The sequence below is a fragment of the Cololabis saira genome, chromosome 17 (genome assembly GCF_033807715.1).
Source record: "Cololabis saira isolate AMF1-May2022 chromosome 17, fColSai1.1, whole genome shotgun sequence".
NCBI classification, from domain to species: Eukaryota; Metazoa; Chordata; class Actinopteri; order Beloniformes; family Belonidae; genus Cololabis; species Cololabis saira.
In genome coordinates this window covers 4,138,220-4,155,786 of record NC_084603.1, presented here as the reverse complement: position 1 = coordinate 4,155,786, position 17,567 = coordinate 4,138,220, and the positions used below count along the sequence as shown (strand labels likewise).

The window sequence follows — 17,567 nt, the reverse complement described above, 5'->3', positions numbered from 1 at the left end:
TGCAGATTCTGGATTGATTCGGGAGTTTTTGAGGTTTGTGAAGCAGATTGATGAATTACATGACATCAGTGACAGTAGTAGTGAATAGTACTTTGACAAGAGGACGGAGGTAAGTTAAAAAGAAACCCCTTCAACCTTCTGCAAAGCTTAGTGAAGCTCATGTGCAGCCTACACATGTTTTTTTCTTTTTTATGTGCATGCATATGTGGAGGATTGCAACTCCATTAAGGCCCATGTGTGTGTGTCCATCATCCTACCAAGCCAGCACTGCACCTGCCAAGAATCCCAGAGAGCTATCTGCTACAGCAATCTCCTATTATAGCAGCGGGCTGTAGGAGGAGAGGGGGTCAGAGGGGGAGGCACAGTTCCTCCCCTTCCTTTACCGTATGGCCTTTTCTGCTGGGGTGAGTGAAGGTGTATTCCAGGAGATTAAACATCAATAAATAAAGAACTCCACAAAACCAGCAGAATTCCTGTTAAGACAAGCCTCTGGGATATGTGTCATTGAAGAAAGCTGGTGGCAGCACCTGGCATTGCTGCGTAACCATGTTCAGCTGTTGTGTTATGGTAAGTGATAGTAAAGAGCCACATGTTGACCCTCGCCTGTCAGATCTGCTCATTGAAAAACATGGTCCTCCGAGCTATTTATATCTCCCGTACTACACCCCTTCCTCCACCCCTCCCCACTTACTACCCCAGCACCCACAGTAGCAACAGCTTTACAGAAAATTAGTTTTGCGTCTTAATTTGGACGGACCACCTTTCTGAGCGAGTTGCAATATGCTTCCACCTCACTGACAGTTAGCTCACCCTCGCCATGGCCAAGAGGAGATGTCCAGATTTAAAAATAGTTGAGGGTCTGTTTGTTTCATCCATCTGACACTTGACACCGAAGGATCTCGCAGACCCGCTTGCTAGCTCAAGCCTTCGCGCTGAGCCCCCATGGTGGACGCGCTCTCTGGGGCGACTCCTCTATTTCCGTCTGGTCTCCTGCCCCGAGTCCTGCCACCCGCCGCCGGTCAGATGCTCAGAGACCTCACAGTGGACCACTTTGAGGTTTTTGCTTTGGACTGTTATCAATAAAAAAGACACAGGAGTTGCAGAGAGGAGGCTGTGTGAGGTGACAGTGCTGGAACAGACCAGTATGGAGTTAACAATCAGGCCCCAAACTATGGATTAAAAAACCAGAAGGTAAGATATAAACTGTGCTTTCTTTTTCATACTGAAAGAGGGACAATATATTAAAGCAACTGTGAAATGTTAAAACAACAGGTGGGGGGTTTAATAGAAATAATAAACCTTAATAAACCTTTTTTAAACTATTAAAAAGATATACCCGAATTCTTTGGTATGTGTCTGCAAAAGTTTAAAAGAAAAATCTCAGCGTGCAGTGTTAAACCCCACGGACTGCCTGACACTAATAAACTCCAACCTTCTCTGCTCTGAAAAGTAACCGGTACACCATGTAGCTGTTCAATCTTCCCTCAGACCAGAGATGAAAACGACTACTCTTTGGTGTCAGGTTTTAGAACTGGAGGTCCATCACTGGACAAAAATAAACCTGTCACATGCAAGAATGAGCAGAAATCATCCGGACAGTTGGAGAACAGATTGTTATTGCATTAAAGGAAGTCAAATTAGGTAAACCTGTCATAAGTGTGCTTGTTTCTTAATTCATCTTTATGAAAAATTCCATATTCTTCAGTTTCCATTGACCTGTATGAGCTGTTTGGATGTAGAGACATGTCACCTAAATTATACTTTCTGAAAAGCAGGTCTAACAACATGAAAAACGATGTGTATATGGAGTGGAAGAAAATATACAGAAAAGACTGTATATGCTCTATGTTTTTGTCTACTTAAGAAGAGTGTTGCAAGGCACTTTACATTATTTTCACATGTGTTTGATGCTGAATTAACTGGTCAGCACAGCCGAGCAGGGACTTGTTGCCGTGACGATGCTGATGAGAAGAATAGCCTCCAGGTCAGAAGATATTAATGAAGCGCTGGATATTCTGAGAAAGGTGATGGCTACTTGACAGCAGCACGGATTAAGACAGATCATGATGTCACTGAGCTGCCTCTTAATCTCCAAACATTTTATTTAAAATACAGCACAAAAGATGTTGTATATGATTATCAGTATTATCATAATAATTTGGAAAAATATTGCATGTTACTAGATCTTTTAAATCGGCTGGCAGCTGGCTGGTGAAAACTGAGATAAGAATAAAAGAAAAGCCATTGTGAATTTGACAGAAACAAATATTTTCTATAAAAAAAAACAACAAAATGGGTAATTGAAATGGAGCTAATTATGAAATAGGTGAATGAAATATGAACTTCACCTGTAATAAACTTTCATTTTATCTTTAAAACCTAAAATTAGAAGGACCTCCACATAATCTAACCTCCTTTCCACCTGCTCTCTCTCTCTCTCTCTCTCTCTCTCTCCCTCTTGCTCGCTGTCTCTCTCTCTCTCTCTCTCTCTCTCTTTCTCTCCGCCTCTTGCTTGCTCTCTCTCTCTCACTCTCACTCTCCCTCTTGCTCTCTCTCTCTCTCTCTCTCTCTCTCTCTCTCTCGCACTGTCTCTCCGCCTCTTGCTTGCTCTCTTTCTTTTTCTCTCACTCTCCCTCTTGCTTGCTCTCTCTCTCTTTCTCTCCCTCTCTCTCCCTCTTGCTTGCTCTCTTTCTCTTTCTCTCACTCTCCCTCTTGCTCTCTTTCTCTCACTCTCCCTCTTGCCAGCTCTTTCTCCCCCTCTCCTATAAACTGAAGGACTTTTAAAAGATTAGTTTGCATAAGTCATACTTGACTGATCCCACTCATGTGTACTGTTGGACCACAAAGAGAGTCTGAGAATCAAGTTCATTCTGCTTGTGTCACTTTTCAAACAGCTTACACTCACCTCTCTCCATTCAAAAAGTACATGCACAATAACAACATTTTACATTTTGTTTCAGTTGTGAGATGTGTGTGTGTGCGCGTGTGTAACAGAGACAGTGTGTGTCTGATCAACTAACTTCACTAACGCATCTTGATGACCCAAAATAACTCACGTGAGTCTGTCTTTACTGAGCCTAGCAACAGTGTGGGTTTTATTCACAACATGCTTTTGAAGGTCACAGAAATTGAGTGAGAGGATTTACAGAGCTGTTTTCAGACCACATACAGAACATCGCTACTTAATGCAAAGGAAAAAAGGCCAGCTATTATCAAACCAGCACTGCAGCGAGGGAGTTGCAATTTTTAGAAGGGTCTCTGATTGGGAAAAGCATAATTCAACGTTTAGGCTTTGCACATATTTATCAGTTCAAAATGCTATTCCTGTTTCTTTAAAAATGTTGTCAACAAATTTTAAGGCAAAGACTGATTCTTCCTTTTTTTTCTTTTAGGAAACTAACAAATTACAGGATTGGTTATACTGAGGTCATCTAAAAAGCACAATGACTTCTGGGCAACTCCTGGACCGGGGCCCCGCACTCTGGGCACTGCAGCTCCACCAGCAGGCACAGTGTATAATTTTGGGGTCTATATTTGCATGAATGACAGAACAACTGAGGACAAAGTTTTTTGTTACTGACTCCGCATCATGACCTCAGTCGAGAAGCGCCGCTCAAGCCGGAAAAGCGGCAAGCACAGAAAGCACAGCGATGGAGGCTTTAGCGACGCCTCCAGCGGTGGCTCCTTCCTGGACGAGAACGACCGTGAGGTCAGCAGTCTGACCGACAGAGCTTTCAGGAGTCTCTGCATTGGAGATGAAGCTGTTTATAATGACTCTGACCTCAGTTTGTCTTCACCAAGCACCCAAAGAGACAGACAGCTGGCATTTAGCCAGAGCGGCCGTGACATAGGCACAGAAGCAAGGGAGGTGGAGGAGCTAAAGAGAACTGCTCATGAGAACTTCGACCTCCGGATGCAGCAGTTTGGAGAGGCCTGGATCCATGGAGGAATGTATGGAGCTGAGGTCCAGAGCGATCAACAGTGGGGGGGTTACGGGCAACGGACACAAGGGAGGGTTTCTGCCACATTCCAGCACTCTTTTGTGGAAACTTCTCATCTGGGAAAGTCTTTGAACGAGGAGGAGCTTTCCTCCTTCAGCAATGGAGCCACAGAGTTAAGTTCACAACGACGCAGAAGCCGCTCCAGAGTTTCGTCTCTCATAAGAGCCTTTAACTCTGAGGGACATAGAGATGGAGCAGGAATGAGTGATAATGAGCCAAGCTGGGACAAATCAGCTCTGATGAGTATCCAGAGGGAACTTTCTGAATTTTCTACGTCCTACCAGCAGAATTTCGACAGTGGCCATTACGCCTCTGCAAGCCCATTTTCCTCCAGAGAAACAAACTTCTATTCCTCTGAAGTGGCATCCATGGCTCATATGTCTCACAATTCTGTATCGTCTTTTATGAGATCATCACACAGTACCCATGGCATGTCTGCACAGGTCAACTGTAACTCCAACTTCTTCATACACAGTGAGTTTAGTCCCTTCAAGGTGTGGAGGGATCATAACAGGTTTCCTTTCCAGCAAGGGGAAGTCTCCGGGTTTATGCATGCCTCAGAGTTTCCTAAATGGTATGAGACACCAATGTACAAAGAGCTTTCACTTGACAATCAACCACAGGGTCCTTATAGGGGGATCAGACACCATAGGAACAGCCTGGCACCCATGGGACTTCCTGTTCCCTCGTACAACACTGCAGCATCTTCTGTGTGGCACAAAGCTTCAGCGGTGGAGAAACGCTGTGAGTCAGAGTTGGCTAGTAATTACCCTCACAGGAGGCGGACTCAAAGCCTGGGAACTAATAAGCTACCATCCCAACGCCCATCAACTGCCTCACCTACTATCGAGATGTCGCGACGTGTCAGAGACACCATCAGTTCTGTGAAAGCTCTCCAACAAAAAATACAAATAATGACTCAGCAAAATATTACAACAGGGGTGTTAGCAGATCAACATGGAGTATTGAATAGGAATGATCATTTAATTCACTCTGGCCATAGTGTACCAACACTTCAACCAGATGTTGTTAGCAGTAACACAAGTACAACTCCTTCCAATGTGAGCCAGATGCTCAGACCTTCAGTCCATGCACATCAGGAAGCAGACACGTCAGGTTTCCAGCAGTACGAATTTCCTCCTCAACCAGTGGAACATCCTCCAGTCCGGGCTGAAAGCAGGGGAGCCACTCCTGAAGTCAGGATGTCCACCTACAAGTCCCGAGCCACAAGCCTGCTCTTCAATCTCAAAGACAACAGGAAAAGGGTAAAAAGCACCTACAGTCCTACCAAATTTAAAGGCTTGGATACACAGCAGAAAAACAAACAGCCGTTTGACCAGGAGCAAAGAGAGACTGTGATAGATGTACCTGAAGCTCTTGATTCAGACATGCAATCCTTCCAGCTGGAGGAATCTACAAGGACAAATGCTGCTGTAAACCAGTATCACAGCCCCGGACTGACACTAACAACTCAACCTACAAAGGAAAATACAGGCCAATATCCAGGAAACACTTCAGCTGATTACCACACGGCTCAGATGCAAGGTCAGATGGTTCGTCACGCTGGGTTCAGTGGCTTCATACCTGAAAATTACACTAGCAATCAGTTGACTAATGGACAGAATCCCGATGAGTATTTAGCATCATTTACTCCCTATGGGCAAGGTGGGATGCATCATATTGGAACTTCGGAAGGACTTAAACAGTCTTACACGGACATGGATATGGACACATCAAGGCTAAATACTGACAACAATCAAAACAGACAACATTTAATAAGCACGGCAAATAGTGGTCAAGCTTTTAACGAAACAGCAGAAAGGATGCTGACAAGGGGGGAAAGATATGATCAGATGAAAAGTAGGAGATATGATTATAATAATGTGACCTCCAAGGATGAGATGAGACATACAAACAACACAGACGCAGAAAAGCTCAACCTGAAAGCAGCTATCTCTCCACAGAAACAAGAGACAGCCCTGGAAAGACAAGAAAATCCACAGGGTAGAATTAAAGATCTTGAAAAAGTGGAATTGAAGGACAGCTTTGGTTTTGTAATATCATCTCATAAAAATGATGGTTTGGTCAGTACTAATATTTCTAAGAAGTTGCAGGAGCAGCGAGGGCAATTGGAAAATGAAAGGAAAGACAGTCGTTTTACACAGGGTTATCACAGATTTACTGATCAAGAATACAATAACGAACACAAGCTTGATCCTAAAGTAAACAAACCTACGATGATGCAAAAAACAGGCCAGATGAAAATTGGCACGCCACTTCTGGAGGGAGAGGAAAAACAAACAATACAGCAAGTACCTAACCTCCAGTTTGAAAATAATAATCTGAAAAAATCCTCACCTGACTCTAGCAATGCATCTGACCCTGCAAAGACAAACCTGATGAAAGATAGACCGTTTTTTGATGTCAGGGGTGAACAGGTCATGGCAGAACGCAGGACAGAGAAACACACCCAAGCAGAGCTGGCAAAGGTTCAGCAGAGGGCTCAAGTACAGCAGCCAACAGCAGAATCAGCTGGGTTAATTTTAGTCCAGCAGACTGGCTCTGAGAAAGTCAAAGCAGAAGAGTTTAAGCCGGAACCAATGAAGCCTGAGAGTGTTATGCAAACCAAAGAAGAACATATTAAAGATGAGAAGAAACTAGAACAGGCAAAACAGTCCAGACGACAACAACCAGAGCTGACCCGAGAGGAACAGACAGAGGCCAAGCAAACCCAAGTTCAGAAGTTAACAGATGAGCCAAAAAATGTTACGCAGAAATCCAGCAACAAGCACATGAGAGAGAAGCAGGGGAAGGAAGTCAAATCAGAACAAGCTGAAAAGGAGAAGCCGCAAGAACAACAAAGAAAAACTGAACTGACAAACACTGAGCAGACTGGGCCAGCAAAATCACAGCAAGCTGAAACTGAAAAAACCACAGGGGCAACTACAGAGCAACTTAAAGAAGAACAGCTGAGCTCCAAACTAGCTGAAAGAGAGCATATGGAGGCCGAACAAATCAAGACAGAAAAGGTTCATGCAAAACCCACTGGAACCGAACATAGAAAAGCAGAACAAACGGAGCAAATAAAAGAGCCACGAAGTAAAACAAAACAAATGAAAACAAAGGAAGCTGAGGTAGGAGAGGTCAAAGCAGACAACATTAGAGTCGAGGATACCAGACAAACTAGAAACAACAAAGATTCAGTTAATCTTGAACGTATAAATGCAGAGAAACCTCCAAAGCCTATCTTGACAGCTAAAGACACTAAACTTGAAGAGAGAAAAACAACACAAACAAAGTTGGAGGAAACCAAACTCAACCAAACTAAAACAGAGCTACAAAAAACAGAAAACCCACTTGAAAGGTCAGCAGAACTTGCGTCCAAGCTGGCTGCACCACAACACGCCAGAAGTGAGCCGGACAGAGTTAAGCAAGTGAAGACAGAGCTTGCGAAAGCCAAAGCCGAGTTAGCCAAAATCAAGGAGAAAATGAGAGGTGAACAAAAAGAGAAATTAAGCAGTGTTATTTTAAAAGAGGGTGTACCTTTAAATATCACTAAAAATCAGGACAACAAAAACCAGGATAAAGTACTACAAATGCAAACTGATAGAGGGCCAGATGATTATAACAGTCTCAGAGAGAAATATGGTTTTATTCATTCAATATCACCAATCAGAAATAAAGGTTCAACTACAGAAAGTGTACCCTCAAAAGATACAGATGAAACAAAAGGTTTGTCTCTTGATAAAGTTGATGCAGGAGATAAAGACAAATTACAAGGTGGACGTAGTCCAACAAGCACATTTATGTCAGCTAACATGGAAAATAAGGGAGAACTTGCCCTTAAACACGATGAGGTCAAAGAAAATCAGTATGTTGACGATGAGTCCAAAAAACTGAAACTGTCCGGTGCTTATTCCTTTCCTACTCATGAACATAAAAGAGCAAATGTTGACATTGTTAGTGACAATTTGAAGAGTAACAATTTTGAAAACTTGGGAAAATGTGGCTCTGTGAAAGAAACTATTTTACAGCAAAGAGATTCTGATTTGTCTAAACTGCGACTCCCTGAAAGAAAACCCAAGACAGTTGAGCACAGCGTAGGCCCCAGTAAGGATCTGCATGGTACCCCTCCAAGGGCTTTGTCCCATAAAGACAAAGCTCAGACCAAGCAGGAAATCCTGACTTCCAAAATAAAAGCTCATGCTGAAAAAGAGATTTCAGCCATTAAAGAAAAGGGCTTTGCTCTGCAGCTACCAAGTAGTCATATTCGTCAGAGGCCATCAGCACGGGAGGTGTCTAAAAGGCATGACAGCACAGAGACCAGCATTATGTCAGCAAAACACGTGATGGATTCTTCAGAAGTTCAGATAGAGCCAGCCAAGTATGTTTTACCTCTGAACTCTGCTACAACACCTGTTACATCTGCAACGGCCACCAGCCAGTTAGCAGCCCATGTAGAAAAACCCAGACAAACAAACCAGACAGCAAGTAGTGTTGCAACTGCACCGGTGGGCCTTGGACAGAAACAACTTGGGGTCTGGTCACCAGTGTCAAATAAAGAGCAGGCACCTGAGATTGCTCAAGGAAAACGGCTAGTAAATCATGATGCAAAACACAAAGAGGAACTTTGTGATAAACAAGCAATTAACACTGAAATGATCAACAAAAGAAGTGAGGGTTCAAAACAAGCTACATCTGTCAATACTGCAAACCCCAATCCTTTGTCCACAAAAAATGCTGAAAGTAAAGAAACAGCTTGCGTTGATTCAACGTCACTAAATATTGCACTTGGTCCGACAGAAGCTTCTGTAGCTGATGACAACCTACAGATCATGGGAATTATGGTAACTGTACGGGATGGAAAACCACCTGTGGACTCTGGTCTAGAGACTAACAGTATTGAACAGAAAAAGAATGAGAAAGAAAATAATAAATGTGAGCTAGATAAGAGACAACCCAGCTCAGACATGGAGGAAAACACCCCTTCAGATGAAGTAAACCTGGTGAAAGCAAATGATGTGCAGAAAACTCTCTCTAAACTAAAAGATAATCATAGTGATAATATTCATTCTGAAATTGTGCAAGAAACTTCAACCTTGGAGGCAAGGGAAAGCAATATGACAGGAAATGCCATGGTGACGAGGACAAATCTCCAGCAAGAGAGTTCTACAACAAATGCAAAACCCCAAAGGGGCATGCAACTGGAGCAAGTGACTGATAAAAGTGTACCCTTTGCTGCCACTGGATCTGCAAAAGATAAAGTAATGGTTGAAACTCAAGCCATTGTCTATCAACAGTATGAAACAACTGAAGAACTAAAGGACAACACAAACAAAACACTGAAGGAGAACTTGGCAGAAAGCCCTGGACAAATGATGACAGAGGATGAAAAAGATAAACAGCAAAAAGAAACAACTCAAACTAATGAGAGTCTTATTCTCAGTGTGGTCGACAATCAAGGCAGCAGCAATGATGCTGAAACTGTATCACAAAAGCTAACTGTGAAAGAGCATACGACAACTGTTTTAAAAGACTCCAAAAGCTCCAACGTAAATGGGCACAACCCATCTGAGATGGAGGGAAACAGCCATGACTCTTCTTCATCCAAAGCTTTCACCAAAACCAGAACTTCAAACAATTCAGCTGAGAATGAAATGAGACATGTAACTCAAAAACTGCAATGTGATGAAACCCAAATGACAGACAACAGTCAAGAGGATGATGTACATATTGATAGCATTGCCATCAGAGTTGTGCAGGCGGTAACTGAGAAAGACATTGTGGAGGACAATGTGAAAATAGTAGGAAATGATCACACTTTAGCCATTTCCTCTGATGTTGAACCTGCTAATAGAAAACAGCAAACTTCATCATCTAGTTGTGAAAAACAAGTTAACAATCCAAACAATGAACACTGTTCAAAAGACTTCACACCAGCAAGCAGTGAGCAGGAAAGGAAAGAAAGTTTGGAGGAAAAATTAGCAGTACAACAGGTGGTACCTAGTGTAGGAAAACTGTCTGACACAATGAAGATCAGCAATAAACTGAGCTGCACAATTGCAGCCAATGAGAATAGTGAAGTTCAAAACGGAAAGCCTGAATCCAATACCCAACCAGTGGAGGAAGACTACTTTCAAGTTCAAGGGCTAACAGAAACAAGCAATGACCCACATAATTTAACCGTTGGAGATACATCAGAGGAAAGGGAACATCCAGGGTTACAACCAAACAAGACAGCCATCAGCAAGGAACCACAGGAGGAAGGAAAAGGTGCAGCTTTTCTTTTCAGCATGGACCCAGGTGAATGGAAAGCAGATGATTTGACTTCAGGAAGCAAGAACAGGAACAGGAACAAAATTGAAACAGAAGACATCAAGGCTTCAGAACAGACTTATGGTTCCATGGAAAGATGGAGTAATAATGAGAAAAACAAGGCAGATCAAGCTAATCATATTAGAAAGCAGCATCACAGAGAGAGCCAGTCTAGTTTATCAGCAGTGGACAAACATAGTTCAGGAAATTCCCCACCAACAAATCAAAACACAGCTGCAGAAAAACTGGAAGTTAAACCAAAGGAAAAGGTTGCCACAATACCTGAGATCTCAGCACTTGCAGATTATGCCAGATTAAAGGTAATTGTCCCAGAGGACGAGGAGGGGAATACAATTCAGGAATTCCCACCCAACAAAAAGGAAGGGTTCTTTCCACTAATACAATCTCGTCACAGCAGACGCCCTGTGTTCACTGATGACCTACAAGACCTTTCTGTGGAAGAGAAAAGCTTTTCTAAAAAGACGGAGATGAAATCCAAAGTGAATAAAGAGCCCAAATCATTAGTATTTCCAATTAAGGAAAGGGAGCACCAAAGAACAGGAATGTTCAAACTTGGTGACAAAGACACACAAGAGAAGATGCATATTGATTCCAAAATGATTACAGGTATAGTGGAGCCTGCAGTAGATCTCAAAGAGACAGAGAAGTCACCAACAGCTCATACACAACACATGACTGGAGCTGGATGCCAAAGAGTAAATCAAAGTCCTGGTGATCTAAACAATCTTCCTTTGCAATCAACAACCTCACTTTTTGCAGCCAACATGCCAAAAAACAACTCAGAAGAATTTACTTATTTAGATAGAAATTTACCCCCAGATCCAAATTTGGAACAAATGAATCACAGAAAAGATAACATGAGTGATAACAGGAGTGAAAAACAAGTAAAAGATACAGGGGCTAAGGCGGAGGATGGTGGGACAGATCAACTAAAAATACTTGCAACTCAGCATGAAGAACCCAAAATAGAGCGGCAAGATAGGAGAAGGCAATTGGTGGAAGAGAGAGTGTCTCGGAGTGAAAAGGCAAAAAGAGAAGAGGAAATGAGACTAAAACAGATAATAGAAAAAAGTAGGGCTTCTCTGGCTGAAGAACAGAGAAGAGTGAATCAAAGAGAAGAAGCAAAGAGGGCGAGAGACCGTGAGGCCGTAGCTATTATGATCAAGGAGAGACAGAAAAAGCAAAGAAAAGCAGAGGGCAGAGCAGAGGAGGAAAGAGATGGAAAGGAGAAAGATGAGGAGGGAACTGCTCTAAAGGAAAAGGAGATAAAAGCAAAACAAATGCAAGAAGAAATGAGAATTGTTGAAAAGGGTGAGAAGAGAATACAGCCACAGGAGGAGCAAAAGAGAAAAGCTACTCATGATGACCAACAGGAAAGAGCAGTATGGGGGCAACAAAAGAGAGCTGTTCAAAACAAGCAGAAAAAATCAGAAGATGAGCAACAAAGATTTGCACAAGAAGAAAGATGGCAAATTGTGACTCAGGAACAGGCTTGGGAAGAGGATCAGAGAAGAGCAACAGATGGGCAAAAAAGGAGACCTGCCCAAGAGAAGCAACGGCATGAAGCAGCAGAGCAACAACAACTGAATGCTGTTCAAGAGGAACAAAATAGAGGAGCAGAAGAGGAGCAACAGAGGGATGCATCTCTATTGGAGCAACAGAGAAGAGCCAAAGAAGAGAAACAGAGGATAGCTGCTGAAAATGAACAGAGATTGGCAACAGATGAACAGAAAAGGAGAGCTGCACTAGAGGAGCAGCAAAGACGAGCAGCAGATGAACAGAAAAGGAGAGCTGCTCTAGAGGAGCAGCAAAGACGAGCAGCAGAGGAGCAGCAAAAGAGAGCTGCTCTAGAGGAGCAGCAAAGAAGAGCAGCAGAGGAGCAGCAAAAGAGAGCTGCTCTAGAGGAGCAGCAGAGAAAAGCTGCCCTAGAGGAGCAGCAAAGAAGAGCAGCAGAGGAGCAGCAGAGAAGAGTAACAGAGGAGGCGCAGAAGAAAGCTGCCCTAGAGGAGCAGCAGAAGAGAGCTGCCCTAGAGGAGCAGAAGAAGAGAGCTGCCCTAGAGGAGCAGAAGAAGAGAGTTGCCCTAGAGGAGCAGCAGAAGAAAGCTGCCCTAGAGGAACAGCAGAAGAAAGCTGCCCTAGAGGAGCAGCAGAAGAGAGTTGCCCTAGAGGAGCAGCAGAAGAGACATGCCTTAGATGAGCAGAAAAGAGCTGCCCTAGAGGAGCAGCAGAGGAAAGCTGCCCTAGAGGAGCAGCAGAGGAAAGCTGCCCTAGAGGAGCAACAGAGGAAAGCTGCCCTAGAGGAGCAGCAGAAGAAAGCTGCCCTAGAGGAGCAGCATAAGAAAGCTGCCCTAGAGGAGCAGCAGAAGAAAGCTGCCCTAGAGGAGCAGCAGAGGAAAGCTGCCCTAGAGGAGCAGCAGAGGAAAGCTGTCCTAGAGGAGCAGCAGAAGAGAGTTGCCCTAGAGGAGCAGCAAAAGAGAGCTGCCCTAGAGGATCAGCAGAAGAGAGCTGCCCTAGAGGAGCAGCAGAAGAAAGCTGCCCTAGAGGATCAGCAGAAGAGAGCTGCCCTAGAGGAGCAGCAGAAGAAAGCTGCCCTAGAGGAGCAGCAGAAGAAGGCTGCCCTAGAGGAGCAGCAGAGGAAAGCTGCCCTAGAGGAGCAGCAGAAGAGAGTTGCCCTAGAGGAACAGCAGAAGAAGAAAGCTGCCCTAGAGGAGCAGAAGAAGAAAGCTGCCCTAGAGGAGCAGCAGAGGAAAGCTGCCCTAGAGGAGCAGAAGAAGAAAGCTGCCCTAGAGGAGCAGCAGAAGAGAGTTGCCCTAGAGGAGCAGCAGAGAAGAGTAGCAGAAGAGGCGCAATGGAAAGCTGTCCTAAAGGAGCAACAGAGAAGAGCTGTGCTACAAGAGCAGAAGAGAAAAGAAATAGAGGAGCTTCAGAGTAGAGCTGTGCAAGATGAGAAAGAGAGAAGGGCAGCAGAGGAGGAGCGACAAAGGAGGCTTGCAGAAGAAGAAAAACATTGGAGAGCTGCTCAGGGGCACCTGAAAAGAGAACCAGGGGAGCAGCAAAGGACAGCTACCCAAGAGGAGCATCAGAGAAGAGCTATACAAAAAGATCAACAGTGGAGAGCAGCAGATGAGCAGCAAAGGAGAGGTGCAGAAGAGGAACAGCAAAAGACAGTGGCCCTGACTGAGGAGCAAAGGCAAGCTAAAAAGATGAAAGAAAAAATACTGGAGGAAAACAAAAGAAAAGAAAGAGAGGTCAAAGGCAACTGTACTCCAGAGGAAAGGATTGTAGTGCTCCAGGAACAGATGAAAGTGCAGCAGCAGATTGAAAAGCAAAGAATAGAAATGGGAGAATTTATAAGAGTCCAAAAACACGAGGTGGATGAATTGAAGAGAGCGGCTAAAAAAGAGAAGATCATGAAAGAAAGTGAAGAACAGCAAGCCAAAAATGAGAGTGCAAGATCTCTTGAAGAGAAAAGGGTAGCAGAGGAATTGCTAGTTGAAAGAGAAAGTTTGATCCAAACCAAGCCGAGAGAAGAAGACATCAACTTAGTAACTCAAAGAGAAAAGGCAAAAGCTGCTCAGATGGAGAAGCAAAGAAGAGCAGCACAGAAGATGGATGCTCTCCAGTACTATGCCATTACTTCAAGTAGCACAGAGAGGAAATCCACAGAAAGACAGCAATCCTCCCCTCTACCTTCACAACATAGAAACAACCCATTGAGGCTTGAATCAGCTGATGAGTCAATATACAATTCAAGGCACTACAGACCACATGCACCTGCATCTCCAGCTCCATCCCTGCCCCGTTCCAACACTTCCTCTCCTGCACTAGGGGCAAAGCCCTTAATGTTCAGAGTGAAGGATAACACCATCAGAGGTTCGTTTTTTACCAAGTCAGTCAAACCGAGGTTCCACAGGAGCTTTGGAGATATTTCACCCTTGGACAGGGCATCAGACAGAGGAGAGGATGAGCAGGAGATCATGAGGCATAGTGCCGGAACTCCTGTCCATCCGGACATGGGATTAAACAGATTAGCTGCTATAAATGAATCTTCAGCTCCCCCTTCAACTTCTTTACTAAAGGACTACTCCATCTCTCATCACAGGCCCTATTCAAGGAGAAGTATTGTTTTGGATGAAGACGACTGCCGCTCTGTTATCAGCAACATGTCGGAAGATGTAGAGAGCGTGGCCACCAGTATGGCAGACCTGGCAGATATACGAGGGCTGCTTGACTGTGATAGACCAGATTCAGCCTGTAGCTTTAGCAGTGACGTTTCTCGCTCTATGGGTAAACCTCCCACTGTCCCACCAAAGAGTGAGAAAGCTTTGCGCAGGGCTCAGAGGTTAACATCTCGAAGAATGAAGAAAGATCAGTCCAAAGCAACAGCAGGAACCCCGGTCAGAGTTGAGAAGGAGGTCTCCACTATTCCTTCCTCCTCCACTGAGGTATGCTCTTCAAATTACCATGCTGTGGCTTCGCCTCATTTTTCCCTACCTGTCTCCCTTGCTCATGCACCAGCATTGGAATCTAGCTTGCCCCCTTCCTCTTCAGAGCACCAATCTATCCACCACTCTTCCCGTGCTTCCCCCCATGCCACTGGCCCAATTTCCCTCCCCTTTTCCTCACCTCATGCTACCTCCACCCTCCCTGCTTTGTCTCCTCATGCTTCTGCCCCTGCTTCCCAACCTGCTGCTCCTAAAATAGTTGCTCATGTACCCTCTTCTCCCACTCTCCATCATGCCAACCAACCAACTCCAGTGACACAGTACCATGTTGAGTCAAGCCGCTTTCCTCAGTCCTTCCCACTGACCCAGCGCAAGGTTCTGCAAGATCTTGGTTCTGGTCAGTATTTTGTAGTGGATGTGCCTGTTCAAGTGAAAACAAAGACTTTCTTTGACCCAGAGACAGGAAAATATGTTCAGCTTAATGTGCGAGAGTCTGGTCAAAACATCTCTCAACCTCAGCCCCAGCCCAAAACGCAGAACAAGCCCCAACAACAGCTCATCCCCCAGTCCCCTATAGCTGGGAAGCCTATTGTTTTTTATCATGGCTACCACAGTTATCCCCAAAGCTATCCACCAGCAGCTATCAACTCTATGGACCCCAACAGGTCTTCTGCCCCTGGAACTTTACACAATGACCAACAACCTTCAAGGGAGAGTCACAGCTACAGAACTTCATCTGTTGAAGGCGAACATAACTCTCAGGGTCATTGCTACAGTCCAGAGAAGACACCATACATGGACACAGTTAATGACACAGACAAATCATACAACCCAGTAAGCAGCACACAGAACTCATGTGAATCATTGTCAGAGTGTGAAACAAACAGCCAGCTTACAGGAAGTTCAGTTTGTGAAAATGATAACTTAGCTTGTTCACTATATCAGCCCCGTGACATAATAACTATAAGTGAACTAGAGGACTTTATGGAGGTGTCTGATTGGTGACAAAGATGGGGATAAAGTACTTTATGAAACGAAGATACTGGAAAGCACATCCTGTGTAGATAATGACTTTCATTATTTCAGAAGATAACTGTTGTTTTTGGACTATAGTTTTAAAAAGTCGATTTAACATGACTTTAAATTGCTGCTGCTGTTTTTAGAGATTCACTGTTCTATTGAATGTTTTTTGTTTTATTTTGAGGTCACCATTCCATTTGACTTTTGAATGTTAGAGAAAAGATATGTCCCTGTGAAATATTATCATCTGTATAGAGAAATAGTAATCACACATCAAAAGAACCTTTGAGAATGACAAAAAAAAATGTTGTTTTTGCTGTGAACTCTGATGGGCCTGGTTATGTTCCCCTTCTTTCTAGTGGAAGCTTTCTTTTAGCAATATATGATGCATGGAATATTAAACATAAAGTGTCAAAGTTTTTCAAGCAGTGTAAAGTACATTTTGTGCATTCAGCAACAGCAACAAATTAATACACGTGATTGTTGCTGTTTCTAAGGATTTATTTAATACAGTATAGTCCATTTTTTAAGTTGGATGTTTGTGTGATTGTTTCTGCATTGCTGTGAGACACAGTAGTATGACTTGGACATATTCAGAAATAAAAAAACGCCTCATTCAATGAATTTCTCATCACTGTGACTGTTTGCCATATTACTTTGTGAATTTCAATTGAATTAATTGAATTTTATTTAAATAGTATTTATCACAACAGAAGTTGTCTCTGGGCGCTTTCCAGAGACCTAGAACATGACCCCCGAGCAATTACTACAATTGAAAGTTATTGATCAAGAAAAATGCAGAAAACTGATTTCATATTACAGCTTAAACTTTAAAATAAAAAGATGCCACTCTTTTCCAAAATAAATGTAACAATAAATATGACAAATATTAATTAGTTATAATTTATTATACCTAAATCAAATGTTATTGATTTTTCTGAACATTGATGTTTGTTTCTCAATGTCTACAGACCACCTAAGTGCCATGCAACCTTCTTTGGCAATATTACTGGACTGCTGTCTGTTATCCTGTGTTAATTTTGATTGTATAATTGTTGCTGGAGATTTTAACATCCATGTTGACAACCCTGAGGACATATGGGCAAAGGAATTATGTTGTGCTCTTGATCATTTTGGACTGACTCAACATGTGATGGAAAAAACGCACAACAAAGGATCTATACCATATCATATTTATCATATGCATGTGAGTCATTTATAATCATGCTGCCACCTAGATATGAAATCATGACAAAATACTACTGTTTATGTCGACGTTTTATTGCTGAAGTGATTATGATGATGCAATGATGATGTCAGCAGGTGTTAATTATTATTATTTGTTTCAACTTTAAATCGAGCTTTTTTTATGTTTTGATGTCTTTGTAAAGCACTGTAAATCACCCTGTTGTTGAATTGTGCTATATGAATAAACTTGCCTTGCCTGTAATTGAGCATATGTTATGAACATCTAATACTAAATGTGATTTGGAATAATTTACAATTGGTGTAACAGTAAAAACTACAGTTTCGAAAGGCTCTCAAGTGAAGATAAAAGATGAAGAAAAGGTTTTAATTACAAAAATAATTTTAAATGTTTAAAGATTTCCAAATCATTTATTTATGAAATAATTTATTTAGGAAAAACAGTGTCCTAACCTTTAGCTTGACACAGTCAGGTCATCACTGGCCTCATCTTTTGACTTTTGAAATGTACTTTTTTTGTTAAAAACAATCAAAATTAAGAGCATTTTTATGGCTAGCA

General features: G+C 42.9%; 1 protein-coding gene across 1 annotated transcript; it reads left to right on the top strand.

Annotated features, from left to right (window-relative positions):
* Positions 1–707: 707 nt before the first annotated feature.
* Positions 708–16,422, top strand: LOC133464076 (golgin subfamily B member 1). The gene is made up of 2 exons (XM_061746051.1): positions 708–1,191; positions 3,393–16,422. Exon 2 carries the CDS (start codon positions 3,590–3,592, stop codon positions 15,785–15,787), a length of 12,198 nt encoding a protein of 4,065 aa, XP_061602035.1. The 5' UTR covers positions 708–1,191; positions 3,393–3,589; the 3' UTR covers positions 15,788–16,422.
* The last annotated feature ends 1,145 nt before the right edge of the window (positions 16,423–17,567 follow it).

Coding starts and splice junctions, on each gene's coding strand:
- LOC133464076 (XM_061746051.1), top strand. CDS start 3,590: ATGACCTCAGTCGAGAAGCGCCGCTCAAGCCGGAAAAGCGGCAAGCAC.